Here is a 24,427-nt window from a genome sequence, read left to right as displayed (position 1 = left end):
TCCAGAACCTGTCAGAACTTGCTGGATTTTACCCCAGTGTCCATCACCATTCTTTGATGGCCTGGTTTTTCTTTTACTCTTCCAAACATTACTGCTTTCTCAAGTGAATTCCCCCCTACATGACATAGCCAAAATAAGTGAGACGCAGTTTCACAATCTTCTATTTTAGCGAAAAACAGTTTATTCAACCTGGTCTACATTCCATAGAAAAGTCTCCCTCTCTTTATGTTCTGTTTACCAAGCTGAGGAGCTAGAAAATCCCTAGAAACTTCTTCATCTATTGCACGACTATCCTTAGGGTGTCATTGAGGATCCAGATTATTGGGGGCAACACGCTAACATTGTAATCCGCTTAGAGAGGTCTCTAAAACACTATGAAGTGGTTTATAAATCTAAGTACTGTTGCTATTTATTCTTTTTTGATAGTAAACTTTTTTTATTTTCCATTTTTATAACATATAATCACATGTATACTATTACATAGCCAATATCATGTTGTATTATTAAGTAATTACATCAATTCATCTTGCCATCAACTACCTAAAAAAGAAAAAGAAAAACCAATTATTGGCTCTTCTGCTCTCCATACACCATATTTATACTTTATCCAACACTTTCTTCCACCTCTCTCCTCCCCCTCCCTACCTCCTTTCTTCCCTCCATCATCCTTTTCTACTCTACTTCCCCTTCCTTTCTCCTTCTCCTCTCTCCCCTTTCCCCTCCCCTCCTTATACTCCTCAGCTCCCCCCACTTACCTTCTCTCCTATCCCTCTCTTCCTATCTTTCTTCTCTCCTCTGCTTCCCACTCTTCCGCTCATTCACTTGGTGTATTTCAGCTTCTGAGCAAACTCCATTTTGTGTTGATGGTATTTATAATTCCATTTCAATATACATAACATATCTTTGTTTTAAAATAAAAGAAAAAAAAATAAAAGCATGACAGTATACATGTACAATAATATTACCTTAAAACCCAACACCCCTCCTCAAACCAAGTATACTTTCCTCCCTCCCCCCAACCCCCCCAACCTCCCCCCCCCCTGACTTCCCAGAACCAATACAAGGTATAAATCTTTAACAAAAACAGTATAAAATATATTTGAAGAGAGAATAGAAAATTAATAACGTCTTTAAATTGAGCTTAGCTCCTCCTAGTACTGTTGCTATTTTACCTGCAATGTAAGAAGAAGCAGTGGAAAGTGTCGTGTGTCATCCATCGTACAAGCCATACCTTTTAATGGTAATTCTTCTTTCTTTATATTAATGCTGTCTATTTTAGAAAATGATTCTTCCCTGAAGAAATTCCTGGACGAGTCGGTGGCCATGAACCCTGAGCAAAGAGCCAAATACCTAGAAACTTATGATGTGAGTTGGGATGTATATTTGGAGGGCAATCTCTCTTCTGCGGCAGAAAGTCGCCATTAAATGGGACAGGCTACAATTATAGTGATGTCACCACAATATTAATACTTTCAGGCTGAACTTTAAATTAGTAGAATTCTTTGCTGGCGAAGCTTCACAGTTGAATGAAAAAGCAAAGGTCTATGGAGATTCTCAGTCATCCAATCATGGTTGTCCCAAAGGTGCTTTTTTAAAGAGGCACCTGGACTTTCTGGTTTTTCTTCGAAGCCATTTTGCTTCTCATCCAAGAAGCTTCTTCAGCTCTGAAGCACCACTGAGCTGTTGAAGCTTCTTGGATGAGAAGCGAAAGGTCTTCATAGAAAAACTAGAAAGTCCAGTTGAAAAAACACCTTTGGGAAAAAGCAAAGTGTTTTTTTTAACCTGTATGTTGTACTATATTTCGTGATACTGTGTAATATTGTGTGATCACCTTTTGCGACCTAAGGAGCAAAGTCGATAGGGAAGCCAGATTCGCCTAACAACAGTTTAATTAATTTAACAGCCACAGTGATTCACTTAACAACTCTGGCAAGAAAAGAGGTAAAGTGGGACATTCCCAGTTAACAAATGTTTCACTTAGCAACAGAAATGTTGGACTCCATTGTGGTTGTAAGTTGAGGATTGATTGTGTCATGCCAAGGAGACTGTCATGAAGGCATAGGTTGAGATGTCTCATATTTAGAGGTATACAAGTTTCCTTTTTTAATTTTTTTTTTAATAAAGCACTGAGCTATCCATAACCAGAAGCCACAAAATAGTTCATAAGTCCAGTGACGGTTCATTCATTGGGCTTATCTAAAATTTAAATAATGTTTGCTTTCATTTGTGAATATTACCTTGATTATCAGTCATTACACCTCAGTCCCTGGTGCAGTGCAGCTTGTAAATCCACCTGTCTATCAGCTTTGGAAGGGAAGTCATGCTCTGCTGCCATTTTAGGATGGCTGGCTGAGAGAGATTTTATTTTTTTTATTTTGCATTTCATGTTTTGTTTTGTTTTTATTTTATTATTTTACTTTACTATTTTATTTTACTTTGTTATTTTATTTTAATTTAATTTTTATTTTACTTTAATTTAATCTTATTTATTTTATTATTTTACTTTACTGTTTGTTTTACTTTATTATTTTAATTTCATTTTTTTACTCTACTATTTTATTTTACTTTATTGTTTTAATTATTTATTTTACTTTATTTTATTTGTTTTACTTTACTATTTTATTTTACTTTAGTGTTTTAATTTCATTTAATTTTACTTTAACTTATTTTATTATTTTACTTTACTATTTTATTTTATTGTTTTAATTTCATTTAATTATTTTATTTTACTTTAACTTATTTTATTATTTTATTTTATTTTAACTTATTTTATTATTTTACTTTACTATTTTATTTTACTTTATTGTTTTAATTATTTATTTTACTTTATTTTATTTGTTTTACTTTACTATTTTATTTTACTTTAGTGTTTTAATTTCATTTAATTTCATTTAATTTTACTTTAACTTATTTTATTATTTTACTTTACTATTTTATTTTATTGTTTTAATTTCATTTAATTATTTTATTTTACTTTAACTTATTTTATTATTTTATTTTATTTTAACTTATTTTATTATTTTACTTTACTATTTTATTTTACTTTATTGTTTTAATTTCATTTAATTATTTTATTTTATTAATTCATAATTTATTATTAATTATTACTTTTATTAATTTGTTTTAATTTATTTTATTTTAATTATTCTACTTTGCTTCATCTTCATTATTTATTTATTTATTTATTTATTTATTTATTTATTTGCTGTCTATCCCTTCTCGGAACAACTCTTTCAGTCGTTTCCATCTCCAGTCAAGATTTATCTGCCAGCAGAGGCCGAGAACCTGTCAGGGCCTGATTATCCTGGTTGCTCAACTCCATTTTTGAACTAGCACAACCCACGTAAAGAGAAACGCCCTTCCCTGGCTTTGCACAACGTTTGAGGACAGGAGCTACTCTGCGTAATGGCCATTTATCTGGACTGCACAGAGGCTTCAGTGTTGAGCCCAGAGTGAGGGCTGCAGAAGGGGTCTTTTCCCAGGAAGAGGCCTTCCTAGGCTCACATTTGTTGGAGAGGGGCGTTTGCTTCGGGAGAAGTGTGGCTCTTTTCAGTCGCTGAATCCTGGGGCTGCTTTGGGAGACAATTGGCAACGTTTCTGGTCCTTTAAACAGAATTCTTCTCCTTTAAGAAACAGGTGTTTTGTACTATCATATATGGTGGACATGTCCACAGGCAAAAATAAATTCGACGAAAATACATACATGGTTAGAGAAAACGATAAAGCAACATATAGATTTAAAGCCAGAAATATTTTTGTTGGGTATATTGCCAGAAAATTATGACGAAAGAAATGTATATTTAATATTACATGTTTTGACAGCAGCTAGAATTGTATTTTCACAATAGTAGAAAAATGAGGAGACTCCTACAGATGAAAATATAATCAAAAATATATTCCATTGTGTGGAAATGGATAGGTTAACATTAAAGGTAAAGGATAAAGATACAGAATATTTTTTAACTTGGGATTTGTTTTATCGATGGTTAGATCATAAATGTAGAAATTAGAAACTGGAAGAACACTATTATATTCCTGTAAAGAACATTATTGCTACTAGAATTCTGTGTATGTAAAATGACCCAGACAATACACTGTGTACTAAATATATATCACAGAAGTGAGTATACCTCCTCACATTTTGTAAATATTTAAGTATGTATGAGGTGCCATGTTGAACTTCCAGTGACCAGTATGAAAGAATGAGAGCAATAACACCAAATTTAACACACCTGCTCCCTCTTCACACCTGAGACCTTGTAACACAAGCCACATGACACCAGGAAGGGAAAACTGCTTGCCCCCCCCCCCTTTGGACATTATCATTTAGGGGTGTACTCACTTTTGTTGCTAGTAATTTAGACATTAATTTTAGGCTGTGTGTTGCATTATTTTGAGGGGACAGCACATTTACACTCTTATACAAGCTGTATGCTCACTACTTTACTTTACATTGTAGCCAAGTGTCATTTCTGTGATGTCACATGAAAAGATATACTTTAAATATTTACAAAAGGTGAGGGGGTGTACTCACTTCTGTGATAGACTGTATATGTTAAATAAATAAATAAATAAATAAATAAATAAATAAAACAGGTGTTTAGCAAATTGGTGATCTATTGGATGATGGGGGAATGGCTTGATGGCCTTTGAATCGAGATTTCCAAATACACAAGCGCTAACAGTCTCTTTTCAAATTTCAGGCCATCCGTGTGACGCACGAATCCAGCGCTCAGGAAGGCCAGACTGTGGTAGGTGGCTTAATTTTTCCCCCCTGAGTAAAGCTTTTGATATGGTTTTTAAGAACATGACAGTTGCTCTTAAGGCGGTGTTTCTCAACCTTGGCAACTTGAAGATGTCTGGACTTCAAGTCCCAGAATTCCCCAGCCAGCATTCGAATGCTGGCTGGGGAATTCTGGGACTTGAAGTCCAGACATCTTCAAGTTGCCAAGGTTGAGAAACACTGTCTTAAGGTATTGATATCCTGCCATGGTCCTGAAGGGGAGTGGGCGGGAAGAAGCTTCTAGAACAGCACTTGGTTGAATTCGGTTTCTTCCCAATACTGTCTCTTGAGTTGCATTCACGGGTTTTTTGTTTTTTTTTAAATAAAGCTAATTTGACACAAGGCAAGGCTTTGCCCGAGGCCTTTAAAGAGATTCTTGGAATTGGGCTTAGTGAAAACTCCATATTAAATGTCTATGAATATTCTCACCCATCCAGGTTAACCTTGTGTCAAAAGTGGTTTTTATTTTGAAAAGGCAGTGGATCAGGTTGTTGTTTTTTTAATTGAAAATTTTAAAAAAAAAGCTTTTACAAATGTTTACTTCCCTCCCCCTCCCCTCCACACCCAACCCTCCTCCCCCCGAACTTCCCAGAACCAATACAGGGTATAAATCTTTAACAAAGATATTCTAAAATAAACTTAAAAAAAAAAGTTGATATCATTTTTCATTTGAGCTTTAACTCCTCTTTGCTAGGCTAGCTCTAAACAGATTATGTCATTCCTTGTTGCCTCAGTCATAAGCTACCTGGAATTTCTTAGTCCCATATTTATTTTGAGTATAGTCAACCCATCTTCTCCACTCCAATTTACATCTCTCATTGGAATGGTCCTTGAGATATGCTGATATTTTAGCCATCTCTGCTAGGTTTGTTACTTTTGAGAGACCGCCTCCTGCCAATTACCTCCCTACGACCAATTAGATCCCACAGATTAGGCCTCCTCCGGGTTCCATCAGCTAGCCAATGTCGACTGTCGACCACCCGGGTGAGGGCCTTCTCTGTGGCTGCTCCGGCCCTCTGGAACGATCTCCCTGTGGAGATTCGGACCCTCACCACCCTTCAGGCTTTCCGCAACGCCGTTAAGACCTGGCTGTTCCGGCAGGCCTGGGGCTGATGAGTTCCCAGCCCCACTCGAATTGTTGTGGCTGTTGAGGAGTTTGTTTTTAATCCTGTTGCTGCATTTCATTTTTGTCTTGTCTGTTTTCTTTGTATTGTCCCCATTCCCTATTGGTTTGTTAGCCGCCCTGAGTCCCTTTGGGAATAGGGCGGCATACAAGTTTAATAAACTGAACTGAGCTGAACTTTTAATGTCCATTCTTGAATAGTAGGCAAATCTTCCTTCTTCCAGTATTGCGCCACCAGCAGTCTTGCTGCGGTTATTAAATGCAAAATCAGGTTAGTCTCTATAACTGTTTTTTTTTTTTTTTTTTTTGTGGAGGAGGAAGAAAATGTACAACTGCTGAAGCTTCCAGGATAGGAAGCAAAACATTTTCTCCTTTCTCAAAAAAAACCAAAAAAAAAAACAAACAAACCCCGTTCAGTTGCCTTTTTCAAAATAAAAGCCACTTTTGATTCTACCTTGGATGGTTCCTTCATTTGGGCTTGTCTGTGGCCCATGGAGCAGTTGAGATCCGTTTGTAGGATGGTCCTGCCCACGGAAGGAGAAGCTACCAGGCAAATTCTGCTCTTTGGCTCCAGTAGCCCTTTTGTGTTCTGACGTAGGCTTCCCCAGCAGCTCGAAGCCAAGTCCTCGTCTCCATAAACCTCTTTTATTTCATTTACAGTGAATTCCTCTCCAGCAAAGTCTTTCCTCTCTCACAGTCTTTCAAGATAGTTCACAATTACCGACCTTTATCAGGCTTGGAAAGTGGCCAGGCCGATATCTTTCAGATGCCGCAATACTTGGCAAGAATGCAGGAATGAACTAATTGTCTCCTGCAAACAGCCCTCCCCTTTCGCTCCTCCTTTGTTCCCTATAGGAAGGGTCATTCATCGTCCACCTTTGGCCTTACTCCCAAGTCGACCCCTGTTCTTTGGCTGTTCCCTTCATCTGGCAACTCAGCACATGCACACACCGGGAACAGGCTCCAGCTGTTCGTCTGCCTCACTGATGTCTGACTCTGAAGGCAGCTGAGAACTGTCAGACGGCCCTGGCCCCCTCTCTGCCTCCGACACAGAGCCCTCATCAGAGTCTTCCCCAGACTCCAGGACTGGCCCATGTTCCTCCAGGACTGGCCGATGGCGGGCCACAATTTGGGTCTCACCCATAGCTATCAAACAGATGGAAGAGATTGTTGGGACAGAGGAGAAATAGGCAGAAATATGGTCAATATTTTGCTAACCCTCTGTACTTGAGATGCGAGCCTCAGACAGAAGTCTCTGCTGCCTGACCGCTGTAACCAGGATCTAAATGACTTTGTAAGGGGGAATCCAGGAAGTCCCCTCAACAAAGGAAGAATTGTAGCTGGCCACATTACCTGTTAGCATGCACCATGCTTCTGGCTCTGAAACTGGCTCCTTTCCGTGTCTTCTTTTAAGCTCAGATTCTGCTTTGCAAGTCTCTCAGCTGTCTTTAATTCTTTAATTTTTAATTAATCTAGAAGGCTCTCAATCATCTTTAATCCAGGACCAACCAGGGGTGGGCTTCAAAAAATTTAGCAAGGGGTTCTCTGCCCGGTTGCGCGTGACCATGGTGGGCGTGGCCTAGTCGGCCTCCTGCACCATGGTGGGGGGGAGGGCGTTTTTGCCTTCCCCAGGCCCCAGAGGCTTTCCTCGAGCCTCCTGGAAGGCGCAAACTGCCTCCCCAGGCTCCGGAGGCCCTCTGGAGGCTGGAAACAGGCCCGTTTCCGGCCTTCCCAAACTTCCGGTAGGCCCGTTTTTTTGCCCTCCCCAAACTTCCGTGTGCGCCCTGCACTTACCTGCATCCAAAACGGGCCTCCTGGGGACTGGAGGCATGGGCGTGGCCAGCCAGGTGTGGAATTTGGGGGTTCTCCGAACTGCACAGAATCTTAGCTATAGGTTCTCCTGAACACCTGCGAAACACCAGAAGCCCACTCCTGGGACCAGCAGACATTATTATGACATTATGCCGTGTTTTGGGTCTAGCAGGCCTCCCTGGAGCCTCCTGGGACCAAAAATGGGGAGCCGGGGTGGGGGACACCACACACACCCCGCGTGGCCCGTTTTGGGCCTAGCATGCCTCCCTAAAGCCTCCTGGGATCAAAAATGGGGTGCGGGGGACGGGCGCCACACCCGCTTCCCCAGCGCTCCTTCCGCATGCACGGAAGAGACCTGAAAATCAGTTGGCCAGCAGGAGGCGTACGCGCATGTGCAGTATAGCTGTGCTGGGGTGACGGCTCACATGCCATAGGTTCATCATCACGGTTTTAGCGCATCATTTTTGCTTCTTTGAGAATTCTTTTTCCTCTTCTTTCTGATATTTATTTTTGTTTATCACTTTCATGTTATTTATTTTATTGGTTTCTTTTGTCACTCAGTTGCTTAGGCAGCTGCTCTTTAAAAACTTTAATCAGTAAAAGGTTACTACTCCGCATAATGTAGGTGAATTTCTGGGTTGAGTCTGAAAAAATAAATATATCCTGCTTGTGTTTGCTTCCCGCATACAATTTTTTAAAAAAAATCAAGTGATTTAAAGAAGCTGCTGTTTGAGTGTTCAAGTATTGAGATCTTTTGCAGCTTCCTTAAAATAGAAAGTGGGTCTTTTTCAAAGGGTCTCTGGGGCAAAGCTTAATGAGAAGGAAGGGACGGAGTCGCAAAAAAATCCAGCCTCTGAGCTATTTCCTGTCTGAAAGCCAGATCTCTCCAAGGTACATTTGGGGTGGATATAAATTGTTTATTTTCTTTTCAACTGCCTTCCTGGAAAAATTATGGATTTTTTCACTGACTAGAATGCAGGATGCAGAAAACTCAAAAAAAAAAAAAAAATGGCTTGGCAAAGAGGCATTACATCTTTGATGCCGAGGTGGCTCAGTGGTTAGGGTGCAGTACAGCAGGCCACTTCAGCTGACTGTTATCTGCAGTTCAGCGGTTCTAATCTCACCGGCTCAAGGTTGACTCAGCCTTCCATCCTTCCGAGGTGGGTGAAATGAGGACCCAGACTGTGGGGGCGATATGCTGACTCTGTAAACCGCTTAGGGAGGGCTGAAAGCCCTATGAAGTGGTATATAAGTCTAACTGCTATTGCTATTGCTATCTTTAGCAGAGCCCTTAATTGTTCATAGTCTCATTCAATCATGTCATCCCGAAGCCTCATACATCTAAGTTCAGAAGATGTTGCATTATGCAAGGTTGGTCCTGAAGAGAAGAAATAGCATAATTAGATAAAAAGGTGCACTTAGTAACAGAATAACAGAGTTGGAAGGGATCTTGGAGGTCTTCTAGTCCAACCCTCTTCTTAGGCAGGAAATCTTATACCATTTCAGACAAATAATTACCCAATCTCTTTTTAAAAACTTCCAGTGTTGGAGCATTCACAACTTCCGGAGGCAAGTTGTTCCACTGATTAATTGTTCTAACTGTCTGGAAATTTCTCCTTAGTTCTAGGTTGCTTCTCTCCTTGATTAGTTTCCACCAGTTGCTTTTTGTCCTGCCCTCAGGTGCTTTGGAGAATAGCTTGACTCCCTCTTCTTTGTGGCAACCCCTGAGATATTGGAGCACTGCTATCATGTCTCCCCTAGTCCTTCTTTTCATTAAACTAAACATACCCAGTTCCTGCAACCGTTCTTCATATGTTTTAGCCTCCAGTCCCCTAATCATCTTTGTTGCTCTTCTCTGCACTCTTTCTAGAGTCTCAAGGTCTTTTTTACATCATGGCTACCAAAACTGAATGCAGTATTCCAAGTGCGGCCTTACCAAGGCATTATAAAGTGGCATTAACACTTCACTTGATCTTGATTCTATCCCTCTGTTTACGTAGCCTAGAACTGTGTTGGCTTTTTTGTCAATGTGCTGTCTCTCCCATCATGGGCCACCTAAAGAATCAGAGGATTCTGCCAGTAAGGCCAAGATAATAGCTATTCCAGTGTGGTTGTGCAATGCACGTTAAAGATGGTGGACTTGTGTTTTCCTTGCTCAAGGCTTCTCTCCTTGAGGTCAAGGATGGAATAGCCTGGATGAGGGACGTTTCTCCCCCTCAGCTCTGAAAGTTTGCCGACTTGTGCCCCTTTGGTTATTTTGAATGGAACTGACTGGCGTAGTCAACCATGGTCATTGTGGTGGGCATTGCAACTCTGGAGTCGCAGAAAACCATTTTGCAGACGGCACAGGTGGCTGTTCCTTGTGCTCAGATACGATTTATGTCCAAGCCTTTTAGAACCATCGTTTGCTGGCATGGAACTTCCTCCCTGAATAATGGAGAGCATTTGTGCCGTCTGCAAGTATAACCACCTCATATTCAATAGACAAGGGTTTCACATGGGATTTCTTTGAGGGCCGGATCAGAATTGTAGTTGCGCTTTGCGGGCTGTGTGTGTGTGGGGGGGGAGAGACAGGACGGACAGCAGATGGGATGGACGTCTCCTGTAGCACTCCACTGGCCAAAATGGGGCGGGGGGGGGGGCTACACATACCCCATGCCCCAATTTTGGCGTGGAGAGCCTCCAGCACTCTACCGGCCAAAACGGGACATGTGGGGGGGGGGCTATGCATGTTCCCCATACCCTGTTTTCAGCCTGGATGGCCTCTAGCACTCTGTCGGCCAAAAGGGGGCATGTAGGGGCCACACGCCCGCTTCCGCGTCCCATTTTCGGCCTGGACGGCTTCCTTCAGCACTGCCGGACAAAATGGTACACAGCAGGGCTGTGCGGATCCCCCACACCCCATTTTTTTTACTAGAAGAGGCACTGCGGGCCAGCCCTTTGCTATTTCCAGGCTGGTCCCATGACCAGATCTAAGCCTTGAGTTTGACACCCCTGCAATAGAGCGAAAGGCTCTGGGCTTGGCCAGGGCCTTTGGATCTGTGAAAATTGAACTTTGGTTTAGGAAGTTTGCAAGAAGCATCTATAAATCATTCCTTGGCAAAAGTGTCTATGCCTGGGATATCAGAGGATACTTTTGTTCACAGTGGGAACACACACAAAAAATAGCCCTCTGTGGGCTTGGTAGAATAAAACAGTTGGAACAATAGATCACTAGAATAGAAGAAGCTTTTTGGATGAGAAGTGAAACGTTTTCGTGGGGGGGAAAAGACACAGGAGAAAATCCAGTGGCCTTTTGAAAAGCACCTTTTGGGACAACCATGACCTGGATGATTGTAAAGCTCCATTTAGTCCTCTCCGGGTTTCTTCAGAGGTTTAATGACAGGGATTAAATTTGGAAATGAGGCCACCCTAGAAGGTTGTTAACTGTGGTTAAGCCAGAACAGGTTTCCCAGATTGGGAAGAATAGAACGAGTTTATTTCTTGGTTAGATTTCCTTCCTACCTTACTCCAGGCGGAACAGGTGCCGTTCATCTCCCTTCATCTTATCCCCTGCAAATAATTACCTGGTGAGGTAGGCTGGGCCCAGAAGGGTGACCTAGAACCTCCCAGTAAGTCTGCATAGCTGAAGATGGGTTCAAACTGGTTTTGTCACTTTAGCATCTGCACCCCACCGGCTGCTAATCAGCGCTTTATTTTGGAAAAGGCAAGCATCAGCTGATCCAGGGTGAGGATTGAAGGTAGTCAGAACTGACCTCAGGTCGCTAAGTGAGACCTTTGTTACGTGAGATTTGTCCCCTTTTACAATCTTTCTTGCCACAGCTGTTAAGTGAATCGGTGCAGTTATTCAGTAAGGTAGATTGGAGATCCAATTTCAACCAAACTTGGTAAACAGATGACTTACTCTCTGGAAAAAAAATAGTGTGGGGGTAAGACACCCCTAACACTCATCAGGGTGTGGTGTGTGATCTGTTGAGATACAGCCAGTTGTGTCTTAAAATGGCTTCTACTGTACTGCCGTAAAATGGCTTCCACTGTACAGCGCAGTGGAGTTGCCATGGTAATGGCTTCACAGTACTCCACAAGGGGGCTCCCTCTAATAAGGCAGGAAAATTCCACATTAGAAATTATGTTTCGTCCGGACATTTCCCCCATATAAATAAATACCCGGGCAATGCCGGGTTATCACCTACATATAAATATTTTTGTGTATTGTTTATGCATCAGCTAGTTATGAATGGCCCCCTTTGCCATTAAACTTTCTTGGAGTCATCTTCATACAACTGAAAAGAACTTCGCCACCAGATAGTCAGCAAGAGAACTTGCTGGAATTGGGGAGCAGTTAAAAAAGAGGGACAGGGCTCCCCTCAGCTGAGATGGCACAGAAACCTCCTTGTTTTGAGTTGATAAAGAGCAAAGAAGAGCAACTAAGATGACTAAGATGATGATAGGAGCCGAGGTGGCACAGTGGTTAGGGTGCAGTACTGCAGGCCACTTCAGCTGACTGTTATCTGCAGTTCAGCGGTTCTAATCTCACCGGCTCAAGGTTGACTCACCCTTCCATCCTTCCGAGGTGGGTGAAATGAGGACCCAGACTGTGGGGGCGATATGCTGACTCTGTAAACCGCTTAGAGAGGGCTGAAAGCCCTATGAAGCGGTATATAAGTCTAACTGCTATTGCTAAGGGCCTGGAGGAAAAAAAAATATAGGAAGAACAGCTGAAGGAATTGAATATGGCCAGTCTAGAGAAAAGAAGGTGTATGTGTGGGGGGGCGACATGAAAGTGGTGTTCCAGTATTTGAGGGGCTGCCGCAAAGAAGAGAGGAGCCACTTATTTTCCAAAGCACCAGAAGGCAAGAGAAGACACAATGGATGGAAACTAATCAAGGAGAGAATCAACCTGGAATTAAGGAGAAACTTCCTAAAAGTGAGGACAATGAACCAGTGGGAGAGCTTGCCTCCAGAAGTTCTGGGGGCTTCATCACTGGAGGCTTTTAAGAAAAGACTGGACAGCCCCCTGCCTCAAATTGTATAAGGTCTCCTGCTCGAGCAGGGAGTTGGACTAGAAGACCTCCAAGGTCCCTTCTAGCTCTAGTCTAATTGATCGATTGAGGGGGATTTGATTTCTCGATTCCGCTTTCGTTGCACGCCCGAACAGCCCCGGGTTTTATGGCCGCCCTTATCTCTCGCCTCACCGCATTCCTGAGTCTTGTTTTTCGAAGCAAAGTTCACCTGCTGGAAAAGCCATTTCCTCCCAAAGGCCAACCGGTCCAGAAAAGGCACACTTGAAATGCCTTTGGGTCAACAATTGCTGGAGAAGGAAAAAACAAGAGCGATTGAGGAAGCCAATCCCTCCCCCACCGGGCCAGGGTGGAGGAATGCAGAGCTCCATCCAGCCTTGGCATTTTCGCTCTGGGGAGGCTGAGCAGCCACCACTAAATGAATGCTTTGATGCCCTCCTAGATGCCTCCAGGCTGATGGGAAAATGCTTCCTGCTTCTGGGAGCAGCCGATCCTCAGAGAAGGCCTCTCAGGCCCCAGAAGGCATCATCTGGGCTGGGGTAGCTAGAAACGCACCCCCTATTCCCATATCATGCTGGGCCAGAGTTGGCGAGTGAAGCAGACTTTGAAACAAACCCCTTTTACTGTGAATTCTGCTCATTCACATCCAGTCTTTCAAGGGGAATTACTGTCACAGGCCTTATCTGGCTTGCAGAGCTGACAGGTTGGTATCTGTAAAACTTGGCCAAGAGTCTCAGAGAGTCACGAACCAATCAAGCGAACTCATTGTCTCCTGCAAACTCCACTCCCCTTCCGCTCCTCCTTTATTTCCTCTGGGAGGGGGCATTTATTGTCCACCTGTGGCCTTACTCCCCAGTCGATACCTGTTCCTTAGCCGTTCCCTTCGTCTGGCAACTCAGCGCATGTGCACACTGGGAACAGGCTCCAGCTGTTCTTCCGCCTCACTGATGTCTGACTCTGAAGGCAGCTGAGAACTGTCAGACGGCCCTGGCGTCCTCTCTGCCTCCAACACAGAGCCCTCATCAGAGCCTTCCCCAGACTCCAGGACTAGCCCATGTTCCTCCCCAACCTCTTCACTGTCTGAATCTGCTGCCAACTCCACAGGCCACTGGCGGGCCACAACAAGACGCCGTCCCTCACAGCCAGGCCTCCTGCCTTGGTCTCCAGCCCATGGTTCAGCAGATGTTTGGATTGGGGCGCTCTTTGACCAGAAGAGCCAAGTTGAGGTAGCTACGGGGGCTGCCCACTTTGCTACGCAACTGTTTTTAACACCCCCAAAATACAAAGTGCACGGCTCTGTGTGAGAGGAATAGAGCAGCTCTCTCAGAAATTGCCGCCAAGCAAGAAATCCAAGCAGGAAATGGGAGGAAGTCTTCCTTGGGAAGGTCTTGCTTGGACGTGAGCAAATTAATTTTGACCGATTGCCTGCGAACGATATCAATAAAGGAGAATATTTGTAGCTAAGGCTCGGAATGAGAGGTCCTTGGGGCTCTCTGAGCTTGCTTGTTTTTTGCAGACGTTTCCTTACCCAACTCGACATCATCATCAGTACTATAGAGCAAGCCACCTGTGTATGACCAGGGAGCAAACCTCATTTCTTCTAAGACTGATGATGTTACCTGGTTTGGGTAATTACTGCCAGGTTACTTACAAATTACTGCCAATTACAAAATAACTAACAATTACTCCTTCCATTGAGAACCTGTATACTGCACGAGTCAAAAAGAGGCTGAAAATATCTACAGACCCCTCGCATCCTGGACATAAATTGTTTCAACTCCTACCCTCGAAACGACGCTATAGAGCACTGCACACCAAGACAACTAGACGCAAGAGCAGTTTTGTCCCCGAACGCCATCACTCTGGTAAACAAATAATTCCCTCGACACTGTCAAACCATTCACTAAGGCTGCATTACTCTTATTAGTCTTCTCATTGTTCCTATCACCTGCCACTTGTGACTGCAGGAGTGCAACTGCGTTGCTTGTATCCTTACGATTTATATGGATATTGATTGTTTCCTGATTGCTTATTTGTACCCCGTGACTATCATTAAGTGTTGTACCTTATGATTCTTGACAAATGTATCTTGTCATACACTGAGAGCATATGCACCAAAGACAAATTCCTTGTGTGTCCAATCACACTTGGCCAATAGAGAATTCTATTCTGTTCCCTTCTCTTCTGTTCTGTTCTATTCTATTCATTCTCTTTTCTGTTCTATTCTAATTCTGTCCTATTCTATTCATTCTCTCTTGTTTTCTCTTCTATGTATTCTCTCTTCTATCCTATTCTATTCTAATTCTATTCTATTCTATTCTCTTCTCTTTTCTCTTCTCTTTTCTCTTCTCCTTTCACTTCTCTTCTCTTTATTCTATTCTATTCTATTCTATTCTATTCTATTCTAATGAAATGTCTGCAAGAAAACAGAGCACCAAGGAGCCCTCATGCCTATAAATGCTTGTCCTGTTTAAAAAAAAAGATGCTTGTTTTCGTGGGGTGCAAAATGGCACCGTGAGGGCCACGGAATTGGGCACCAGCTGTACTTGTAAAGTGTCTCTTTTTTCAATATTTGTATAGTCCTTGCCTGGCTCCTCCTCCTCCTCCTCAACCCAGCCCGAGTTTAGCCACTGCAAAATGAAGGCCTCGCCCTTGCGTCGCTCCGCCTCCCTGACCCTGATCAGACACAGCCCTGTGGCCTGTGCCAAAGCCACCAGCCCCATAGAGGAGGCCACAAGCCTTCCCATCTGCCTGCAGCGTTGGCGGCCTACGGTCCCAATATCGTCTCTGGGGGACCCCCCGGCCGTAAGTCTGGTTTCTCTTCTATCTCTGCTCCGGGGCAATGCTGTCAGCTCCCTCCCTCCCAGCTCAGGACACGTCTCCGCCTCTTGGAAGCCTCTTCTGGGTTTGCTTTTCATCCTTTGGGGGTCCAGCAAACCCAAATATGTGCAGCTTTGCCTTCTTCGGACTTCCATGGAAGCCACCACTGAAGCATTCAAGGAAGTAACAGGGAATGAACCATCTTCCTTGGGATTTCTTTCTCCCTACTGGTTGGTGTTTTTCGTTGTCCTGCAGACCTTCAGTGCTGGTCCACTTGGTTTCTTGAGCTCTTGCGTCTTTGGGTTCCTTGGTGGTCTCTCTCCGTCTGTCCTTCGTCCAGGCTTCATAGTGGTGTCCTCTCCTTCTGTTCTTCATCCAGGCTTCATAGTGGTCTCCTCTCCTTCTGTTCTTCATCCAAGGTCTTTCAGGAGCTGTGCAAAAGGTGACTTCAGGATTCTGGGCTGTTCTTGGCGTTCTCCAAACGCCGGCAACAGCCTCCTTTCTCTGCCAGTCAAGATGATCAGTTCATTCTTTGACTCTGTGTGTGTGTGTGTGTGTGTGTGTGTGTGTGTGTGTGTGTGTGTGTGTTTTTCCCCCTTTTATTTGAAGGGGGTCTTTCACTGTGACTGAACTGGTTAATATTATGTGCTTCCTGTGTTTTTATGATGTGGGAGTCAGAATTTCTACCCAGACCTTGCCAGTAGCGAAACTTTCAAGAACGTTGGTTGGGCTTCTTTGTAGAGCAGATGCAGAGGGAGTGTAGATATATTATAGGTTCAGAGTAAAATGAGGATATGGGGAAATTTCCCTTATTCATTTATTCATTCACTTTTATATGTTGGAGTGCAGTGGCTCACATGGTTAGGATGCTGGGTTGGAGGTTAGCGAGCCCGGTAACACCACAAAACCGCGGACGACAAAATCGCGGTCGACGAAAGCGCGTATGTGACGTCATCACAGTGCGACGAAAAAGATCGAAAAATGTAAAAATAAAGCGAAAACCTTCCCCTAACCCCCCCAAACCTAACCCTAAACCTAACCCTTAACCTAACCCTAAACCTAACCCTTAACCTAACGAAAAACCTAACGCTAACCCTTAACCTAACGCTAAACGTAACGCTAACGCTCTAAACCTAACCCTAACCCTTAACCTAACCCTAACCCTAACCCTTAACCTAACGCTTACCTTTATGTGAATCGGCTTGCTGTAATTTAATTTTTATTTCAATTTTTTGATCTTTTTCTTCGCGTTGTGATGACGTCACATACGCGATTTCGTCGATCGCGCTTTTGTGGAACGCGGTTTTGACGGGTCACGAGCGAGCCCATGTTTGAGTTCCAAGTGCTGCTGCATCGTGACCCGACAAAAGCGCGCCCGACAACAGCGCGCAGACAAAACCGCGTTGATAAAACCACGATGTTGATAGCGTGCCGACAGAAGCGCCATTACGGTTAAGGTAAGGGTTAGGTTCAGGGTTAGGTTCAGGGTTAGATTCAAGGTTAGGTTCAAGGTTAGGTTCAGGGTTAGGTTTAGGGTTACCTTTAGGGTTAGGTTCAGAGCGCGCTGTTGTCGGCGCGCTTCTGTCCTAATTCTTCAGCGCGATTTCGAACTCGCGCTTTTGTCCCCGCAGTTTTGTCGATGCGCTTTTGCCGGTGAACCCTGCTGCATAGCGGGGGTGAGCTCCTGTCATGTGCCCCAGCTCCTTGACGGGGATTTGAAAGGCGTCCCCACGAGTGTTTTCCGGGCAACGGTGATGTCACCAGCTAATCCTTTCAACCCAGAAGCACCTTAACATTTATGCCTCTGACATGAATGGGATGACATTTTATCTGTTCTTTTTTGGGCTGCAACTCCCAGCTAGAAGGGACACGGTGGTTTAGTGGCTAAGATGCTGAGCTTGGTGAGCTCCCACTCCTTGTCCCAGCTTTTGCCAACCTAGCAGTTCGAAAGCATGTAAAAATGCAAGGAGAACAAAAGGTACCACCTTTGGTGGGAAGGTAGCAGCGTTCTGTGTGCCTTTGGCATTTAGTCATGCCGGCCACATGACCACAGAGACGTCTTCGGACAGCACTGGCTCTTCAGCTTTGAAACAGATGAGCACCGCCCTCTAGAGTCAGGAACGACTAGCGCACATGTGCGAGGGGAACCTTTACCTTTACTTACTTCCCAGCTAATTTCAGGATGTCTGACCTGCCCACTACCCTTTTTCCAATAATCTTCATAAATCACATCTCCAGTCCTGTGCTGCAGAGTAGCATAAATTTGGACCACAGACCTTCTCCAGATGTTTCACGTCTTCAGATTTGACGGCCTGGAGTTGGATAGTGGGCATTTATCAATCGTGCAAGACAAGGTGACAGAAACTTGGTTATACAGGGGGGGGGGGAATCCTTTGTCTATACATTTCCATACATATATTTGTTTACTAAGATTTGCAAGCAGCCTCCTTCCACTCCAGGCGGCTTCCAATTCATTGAAATAATGCAAGAGAGCAAAAATGGAAACTAGGATAGCAAGAAAAAGCACATCCCTTGATAATGAAAGTTGCAATTTCCATCATCATCAAGAACACACAGGATGTCTATGGAGATTCTCAGTCATCCAGATCATGGTTGTCCCAAAAGTGCTTTTTTTTCGAAAGGCAGCTGGACTTGTTTTTCCTTGTTTTCATTTCTCATCCAAGAACTGGCGGAAGTTTTATGAGTGAGAAGCGAAACGTCTTCAAGAAAAAACAAAGGAAGTCCAGTTCCCTTTTGAAAAAAAAAAACAACTTTGGGACAATGCATTGGATGACATAGTCCCAAACCAGCATCTCTTCCCCAAAGGCCATCCAGAAGACATGATCTTTGTGGGTCACCAAAATGCCAGTAGAGAAGGAATGACTCCAGCATGGGAGGAGCAGATATGCCAAAACTCTGGATCCAGGTTTTTCTGGGGTTAGAATAAAGTTTTGAGTAGAATTAATTTCTTTATCCAAGTCTACAGGCAAGCGTTGTGTGCTAATCGCTTGTACGAATCTCATCTTCTTTCTTGCAGGCACCAAGTATAGATGAGAAAGTAGATCTTCATTTCATCTCTTTAGTGAATGTGGACGGCATTCTGTATGAACTAGGTAAGGACCCTCACAAACAAGAAAAGCCCCATCCACCGGGTGCAGGCAGCACGCAAAACCATGGCCCCTGTAGTCTGCAGAAAAACTACAGAGTTGGTCCCTGATATCCAAAATGTTGGGGGGCCACTGTTCTAGTCCAACGTCTTGCTCAAGCAGGAGGGCTTATACCCGTGATGGCGAGCCTATGTTACGCATGCCACAGGTGGCACATGGAGCCCTCTCTGCAGGCACGCGAGCTGTAGCCCCAGCTCAGCTCCTGCACGCATGCCTCCTGCTAGCCAGCTGATTTTCAGGTCTCTTCCGCGCAGGGGGGAAGTGGGAGGAGATTCGCAGGTGCATGCGAGGGGGGTCGGGGAATAAGATTTAAGATTTAGTTTATTTGTATGCCGCCCTTCTCCGGGAGGGACTCAGGGCGGCGAACAACTCAAAGGGGAAAAGGGGATACAAACACAATACACGTAATTAAAATACACAAGAGTCATACAGCCATACAAGTCGAGAGGGGAGGGGAACTCATCAACCCCAGGCCTGCCGGCACAGCCAGGTTTTGACGGCCTTCCGGAAGGCCTGGAGAGAGGTGAGGGTCCGAATCTCCATGGGGAGTTCATTCCAAAGGGCCGGAGCTGCTACACAGAAGGCCCTGCCCCGGGTGTTAGCCAGATGGCATTGGCTAGTAGACGGAACCCGGAGGAGGCCAACCCTGTGAGATCTAATGGGTCTATGGGAGGTAATTGGCAGCAGGCGGTCTCTCAAGTACCCAGGTCCAATACCATGAAGGGCTTTATAAGTTACGACTAGCACTTTGAAGCGTATCCGGAGACCGATCGGTAGCCAGTGCAGCTCGCGAAGGATAGGTGTAACGTGGGTGTACCGAGGTGCACCCACAATTGCTCGCGCGGCTGCATTCTGGACGAGTTGTAGTCTCCGAATACTCTTCAAAGGCTGCCCCATGTAGAGCACATTGCAGTAGTACAGGGGATCCCCCTCCCCACCTGGCCTGTCTTTGGTCCCAGGAGGCTTCAGGGATGGCTGCTAGGCCCAAAACAGGACGGGCAGGGGCAGGGAGAGCACGGGAGGGTCACGCGCGCATGCACAGGGGCGCAGGGTGTCGCGTGTGCATTGCATTATGGGTGTGAATATGTGTCGCACGGGCACTTTTGACACAGGAGGACAAAAAGGTTAGCCATCACTGCCCTGTATCATTCCAGGCAAGTGGCTGCCCAGTCTCTTCTTCAAAGCCTCCAGTGATGGAGCATCCACAACTTCTGAAGGCAACTTCTGTTCCACTGGTTAATTGTCCTCACTGTTAGGAAATTTCTCCTTGGTTCTACGTTGCTTCTCTCCTTGATTTGTTCCCGTCCGTTGTTTCTTGTCCTGCCTTCTGGTGCTTTGGCACTGTTGTGGCCCACCAGCCACCAGGGGAGCTGGTGGCAGACTCAGAAAGTGAGGAGGTTGGGGAGGAAGATGGGCCAGTCCTGAAGTCTGGGGAAGGCTCTGATGCGGGCTCTGCATTAGAGGCAGAGATGGGGCCAGGCCCATCCGACATTTATCAGCTGCCTTCGGAATTGGACGTCAGTGGGGCAAAAGAACACCTGGAGCATGTTCCCAGTGTGCGCATGCACAGAGCTGCCAGGAGAAGGGAACAATTAAGGAACAAGGGCCGACTCAGGAGTAAAGGCACAGGTGGACGGTGAATGGCCCCTCCCATGGGGAATAAAGAGGAGTAAAGGGGGAGTGGAGTTTGCAGGAGACAATAAATTTGCTTAATTGGTGTGAAGATTTGTTTGTGACTCTCAGAGACTCCTTGCCAAGCATTTTCTTGTACAGCTATGGCATTTGGAAGATATCGGCCTGGCAGCTCTCCAAGCCTGATAAGGTCTGTGGTTGCAAATTCACCCTTGAAAGACTGTTTGCCGGGACTGCTGAGTGTGAATGAGAGGAATCCACATTAGCTTAATCAAAAGGGGTTTTGTCGGGACAAGGAGTTCTGATTCGTGGTATTGTAAAGCCTAGGTTAGAATAGGCACCTTGTCTTGCTTTCCTGTGCTCTTGATTCCTGGGGGGGCTGAGTTCCTGGAGAAACTTCAGCTGTGTAATAGAAAGCCGACAGTTTGCATTTCTGGATGGCTTGTTCAAATGCCTTTTCCCAGAATAAACTGGGAGAGGAATTCAGAGGCTCTTGGTCTGCGAAACCGGGTGTGTGTCTCTGTTCAGCTGGATTGCTTGTTGAATAGTCCCTCCTTTCGGAGGTTAGCCACGTGAGTAAATTAAGCATTTGTGGCATTTTAATCTGTTTTCAGATTCATCTGTGACAGAAATATAAAAAGCGTTGCCCAGTAAAGCGATTTGCAGGACCTAGAAATGGAGACAGTCTGGCTTGACATACTCAGGGCTTCTGCAGTGGTAGAAAACTGGCTTCGTATCCTTGGCCACTAAATTAAGTTGCGTTGGGAAAAACGGCGCCACAAAGGATCCCCTTCTCGTGGTTCAGTTACTAGCCCCGGGCTACCTGTGGATTTCTCGCATGGAAAGGTCTCTTGGTGGCTTTAAAGGAAATAACTGTCTGATACGGGTCCTCTGGTGATTTGGAGATATCCTTAATGAGAATAGAGCCGGAAGGGACCTTGGAGGTCTTCTAGTCCAGCCGCCTGCTCAAGCAGGAGACCCTCTACCATTTCAGACAAGTGCCTGTCCAGTCTCTTGTTAAAAATCCTCCAGTGATGAAGGCAACTTCTAAAGGCAAGCTGTTCCACTGGTTAATTGTCCTCACTGTTAGGAAGTTTCTCCTTAATTCCAAGTTGCTTCTCTCCTCGATTAGTTTCCACCCATTGTTTCTTGTCTTGCCTTCTGATGTCTTGGAAAATAAGTTGACCCTCCTCCTCATTGTGGCACTCTCTCAAATGCTGAAACACCACTATCATGTCATCCCTACTCGTCCTTTGCTCTAGACCTGTGTTGGTGAACCTATGGTACAAGTGCCACAGGTGGCGCGCAGAGCTCTCTCTCTGCAGGCATGCGAACCGTAGCCCAGCTCAACTCCATGGCGCATGCGTGCGCGTCTCCCACTGGCCAGCTGATTTTCAGGTCTCTGCCACGCATGCACGGGGACGGGGATCGCAGGTACATGCGAGGGGGAGTATGGGGCTTGGCCTCCCCCCCAATGTGGCACATTTTTGGTCCCAGGATGCTTCAGGGAGTCCTGCTAGGCCCAAAACGGGGCATGGAGGGGAGCGCGGGAGGGTCACATGCTTATGTATTGCATTATGGGCATGGGCGCTGTCGCGCGGGCAACTTTTGATACGTGAGGACGACAAAGCTAGCCATCCCTCCTCCAGACTAACCGGGGGCAATTTCAGACATTCATAAGATAAGATGCTCAAGACATTCCAACAAAATTTGGAATCACCGTATTTAGAACCCAGAGAAGGATAAGGAAGGCTTAGAAGTCTGTCTAACTTTCCAACTTGGGGTGTCCTGCATTGATTGTGGGCTTAGAGGCGCGGGGTTCCCCTTTCTAAAGTGATGGGGATCGGCAGATGGCATGGCCTTACGAGGTTTTTGGCTCAGGATTAGTGGGAGGCAGCCGTGGGAATTGGGAAGGTAGTAGAGCCCCTTCCTTTTCTCAGCAATGGACTTTTCTCCATCCCAACAGACGGACGCAAGCCTTTCCCGATAAACCACGGCGAGTCCAATGTCGACAACTTCCTAGAGGTAGGAATTCTCAAGCCAATTTTATTGGGCTTTATTGGCCGTTTTATTGGGTTTCCTGTAAGAAAGCAGCAGGGGGCTCACTGTCCACCAGACCAGAAAAGCAGGACCTGCTCTTCTAGAAAGACGCAGCCAGTGTGGTTCAGTGAGTTCTGCTCAGCTTTACAACTTCCTTGCCACCGTTGTTCAGTGCAATTGTTAAGTTACCGTATTTTTCAGACTAAGGCGGACCAAAATTTTGAAGAGGCAATTTTTTTTAAAAAAAAAAAAAGTTTTTGCACTCTGCAAACCTTCCAAAAACAGCCCGTATTTTGCAAAAACAGGCCCATTTGTTCTTTCTTTCTTTCTTTTTTGTTTAAAAAAGGGCATGAATAGCCCTTAGGAGGCTTGTAGAGTGTTCCTCGGGGGTTGGGGGGGCAAAAATGTGCAAAAAACAGCCCATTTTTCACAAAACGGGCCAGTTTTTTGTCCAAAAAAGGACATTAGGAAGCTTATAGAATGCTCCTGGGGGCTGTGCGGGGCAAAATTGAGCAAAAAACGGTTCGTTTTTTGCTCATTTCTGCCCTCCCCAGCCCCCAGGAGCTCTCTAAAAGCCTCCTAAAGGCTCTGCATGGCCATTTTGGTGAAGGAGGAGGGGATTCGGGAGGCAAAAAATGCTGTATTCAGTGTATAAGATGCACCCAGATTTTCAGCCTCTTTTTTCAGGGAAAAAGGTGCGTCTTATACTCCAAAAAACAGGGTAAGTAACGAAAAAAGTTTTTGTCATCCCCCCCAGCCCCCAGGAGCACTCTGCAGGCTTCAGCAGGGCAGAGGGAAGGCAAAAATGCCCCCGTTTTTTTGCAGAAAACAGGTGGAAAACGGGGGCATTTTTGCCTTCCCCCAACCCTGCTGAAGCCTATAAAGTGCTTCTGGGGGCAGCTGGCAACACGCTTGGCAACTGACTCATGGTTATGACAGTTGCAGGGTCCTAAGGTCATGTCATCCTCTTTTACGACTTCCTGACCAGCGACGTGAGTGGGGAAGCCAGACTCGCCTTCACAACTTTGTGACAGTCTTAACTCCAATCATTCCCTTAACAACGGCGACAAGAAAGGTTGTCAAACGGGGCAGTGTTCACTCAACAAATGTCTTGCTTAGCAACAGAAATGTTGGCTTCCATTGCTGCCATAAGTCGAGGACTCTGTGTATATGAAAACTACAGCTACTGTTTTTGTAAGAAATCGTAAATGAAGTTATATGATTTATTGAGAGAGAGCATAGGTACCTAAAGGCTATTTAGCAGAGCCCATAACCCAACCTGGTACCAATAAAAATGGTTGTGTAGAGAGAGAGAGAGAGAGAGAGAGACAATGATATTGTGTATGCGGTTATCTCTTTGTGTGTTCTTCCTAGGACGCCGTAGAAGTATGCAAGAAATTCATGGAACGCGATCCGGACGAATTGAGGTTCAATGCAATTGCTTTAGCCTCTGCCTAAACCGCTGTTACGTAAGAGGAATTGGCATCTAATGTACTGTTACAAAATTATATTTTATCCGCATATCAGCAACGATCAAATTTTGATAACATTTGAGGTGAATTAAATTTTCAGATCACTTTTTGCTTCCTGTGACCTTTTGTCCGCGTTTACATGATGGAAAATTTACATAATGAGAAGCCGTTAGGAAGGCCCTGTCTCTGATTAACACAACACATGCAGTTGGATTATTGGAAGGGGGCTGCATGCACACAAGAAGACTCTCCAACACAGTGAAATGACCATCCTTCCTAAGAATGTTAGTTTTAGCCCCATAGTGATGATCCAGATCTTATGGGTGTGTGTGTGTGTGTGTGTGTGTTTCTTTGTCTTGATAAAGGAGAATTTTTTGAAGAACTGGGTTGACATGAGGGGTCCTTGGTGCTCTCTGAGCTTGCTTGTTTTTTTGCAGACATTTCGTTACCTTAACTTGGTAACGTCATCAGTGCTAGAAGGGAGTAGGGTTTGCAGGGAAGAGGAGGAGAAGGAAGAGGACTATGAGGACTGTGTGAACTTGATGGTTTGCTTGAAG

At 44.8% G+C, this 24,427-nt stretch overlaps 1 protein-coding gene across 1 annotated transcript in view; it reads left to right on the top strand.

The window, feature by feature from the left end:
* The window catches only part of UCHL3 (ubiquitin C-terminal hydrolase L3), a 29,502-nt gene extending 5,526 nt beyond the window's left edge, over nt 1–23,976 (top strand). Inside the window, exons 5-9 of the mRNA XM_032226634.1 lie at nt 1,280–1,365; nt 4,704–4,751; nt 18,597–18,672; nt 22,325–22,383; nt 23,773–23,976. Of these exons, the coding sequence (XP_032082525.1) occupies nt 1,280–1,365; nt 4,704–4,751; nt 18,597–18,672; nt 22,325–22,383; nt 23,773–23,856 (353 nt within the window). The 3' untranslated portion in view covers nt 23,857–23,976. The remainder of the gene's footprint in view (nt 1–1,279; nt 1,366–4,703; nt 4,752–18,596; nt 18,673–22,324; nt 22,384–23,772) is intronic.
* The last annotated feature ends 451 nt before the right edge of the window (nt 23,977–24,427 follow it).

The sequence above is a fragment of the Thamnophis elegans genome, chromosome 11 (assembly GCF_009769535.1).
Source record: "Thamnophis elegans isolate rThaEle1 chromosome 11, rThaEle1.pri, whole genome shotgun sequence".
In the NCBI taxonomy this organism is placed as follows: Eukaryota; Metazoa; Chordata; class Lepidosauria; order Squamata; family Colubridae; genus Thamnophis; species Thamnophis elegans.
Note: the sequence above shows the minus strand (reverse complement) of the source record. Positions and strands in the feature narration are given on the sequence as shown.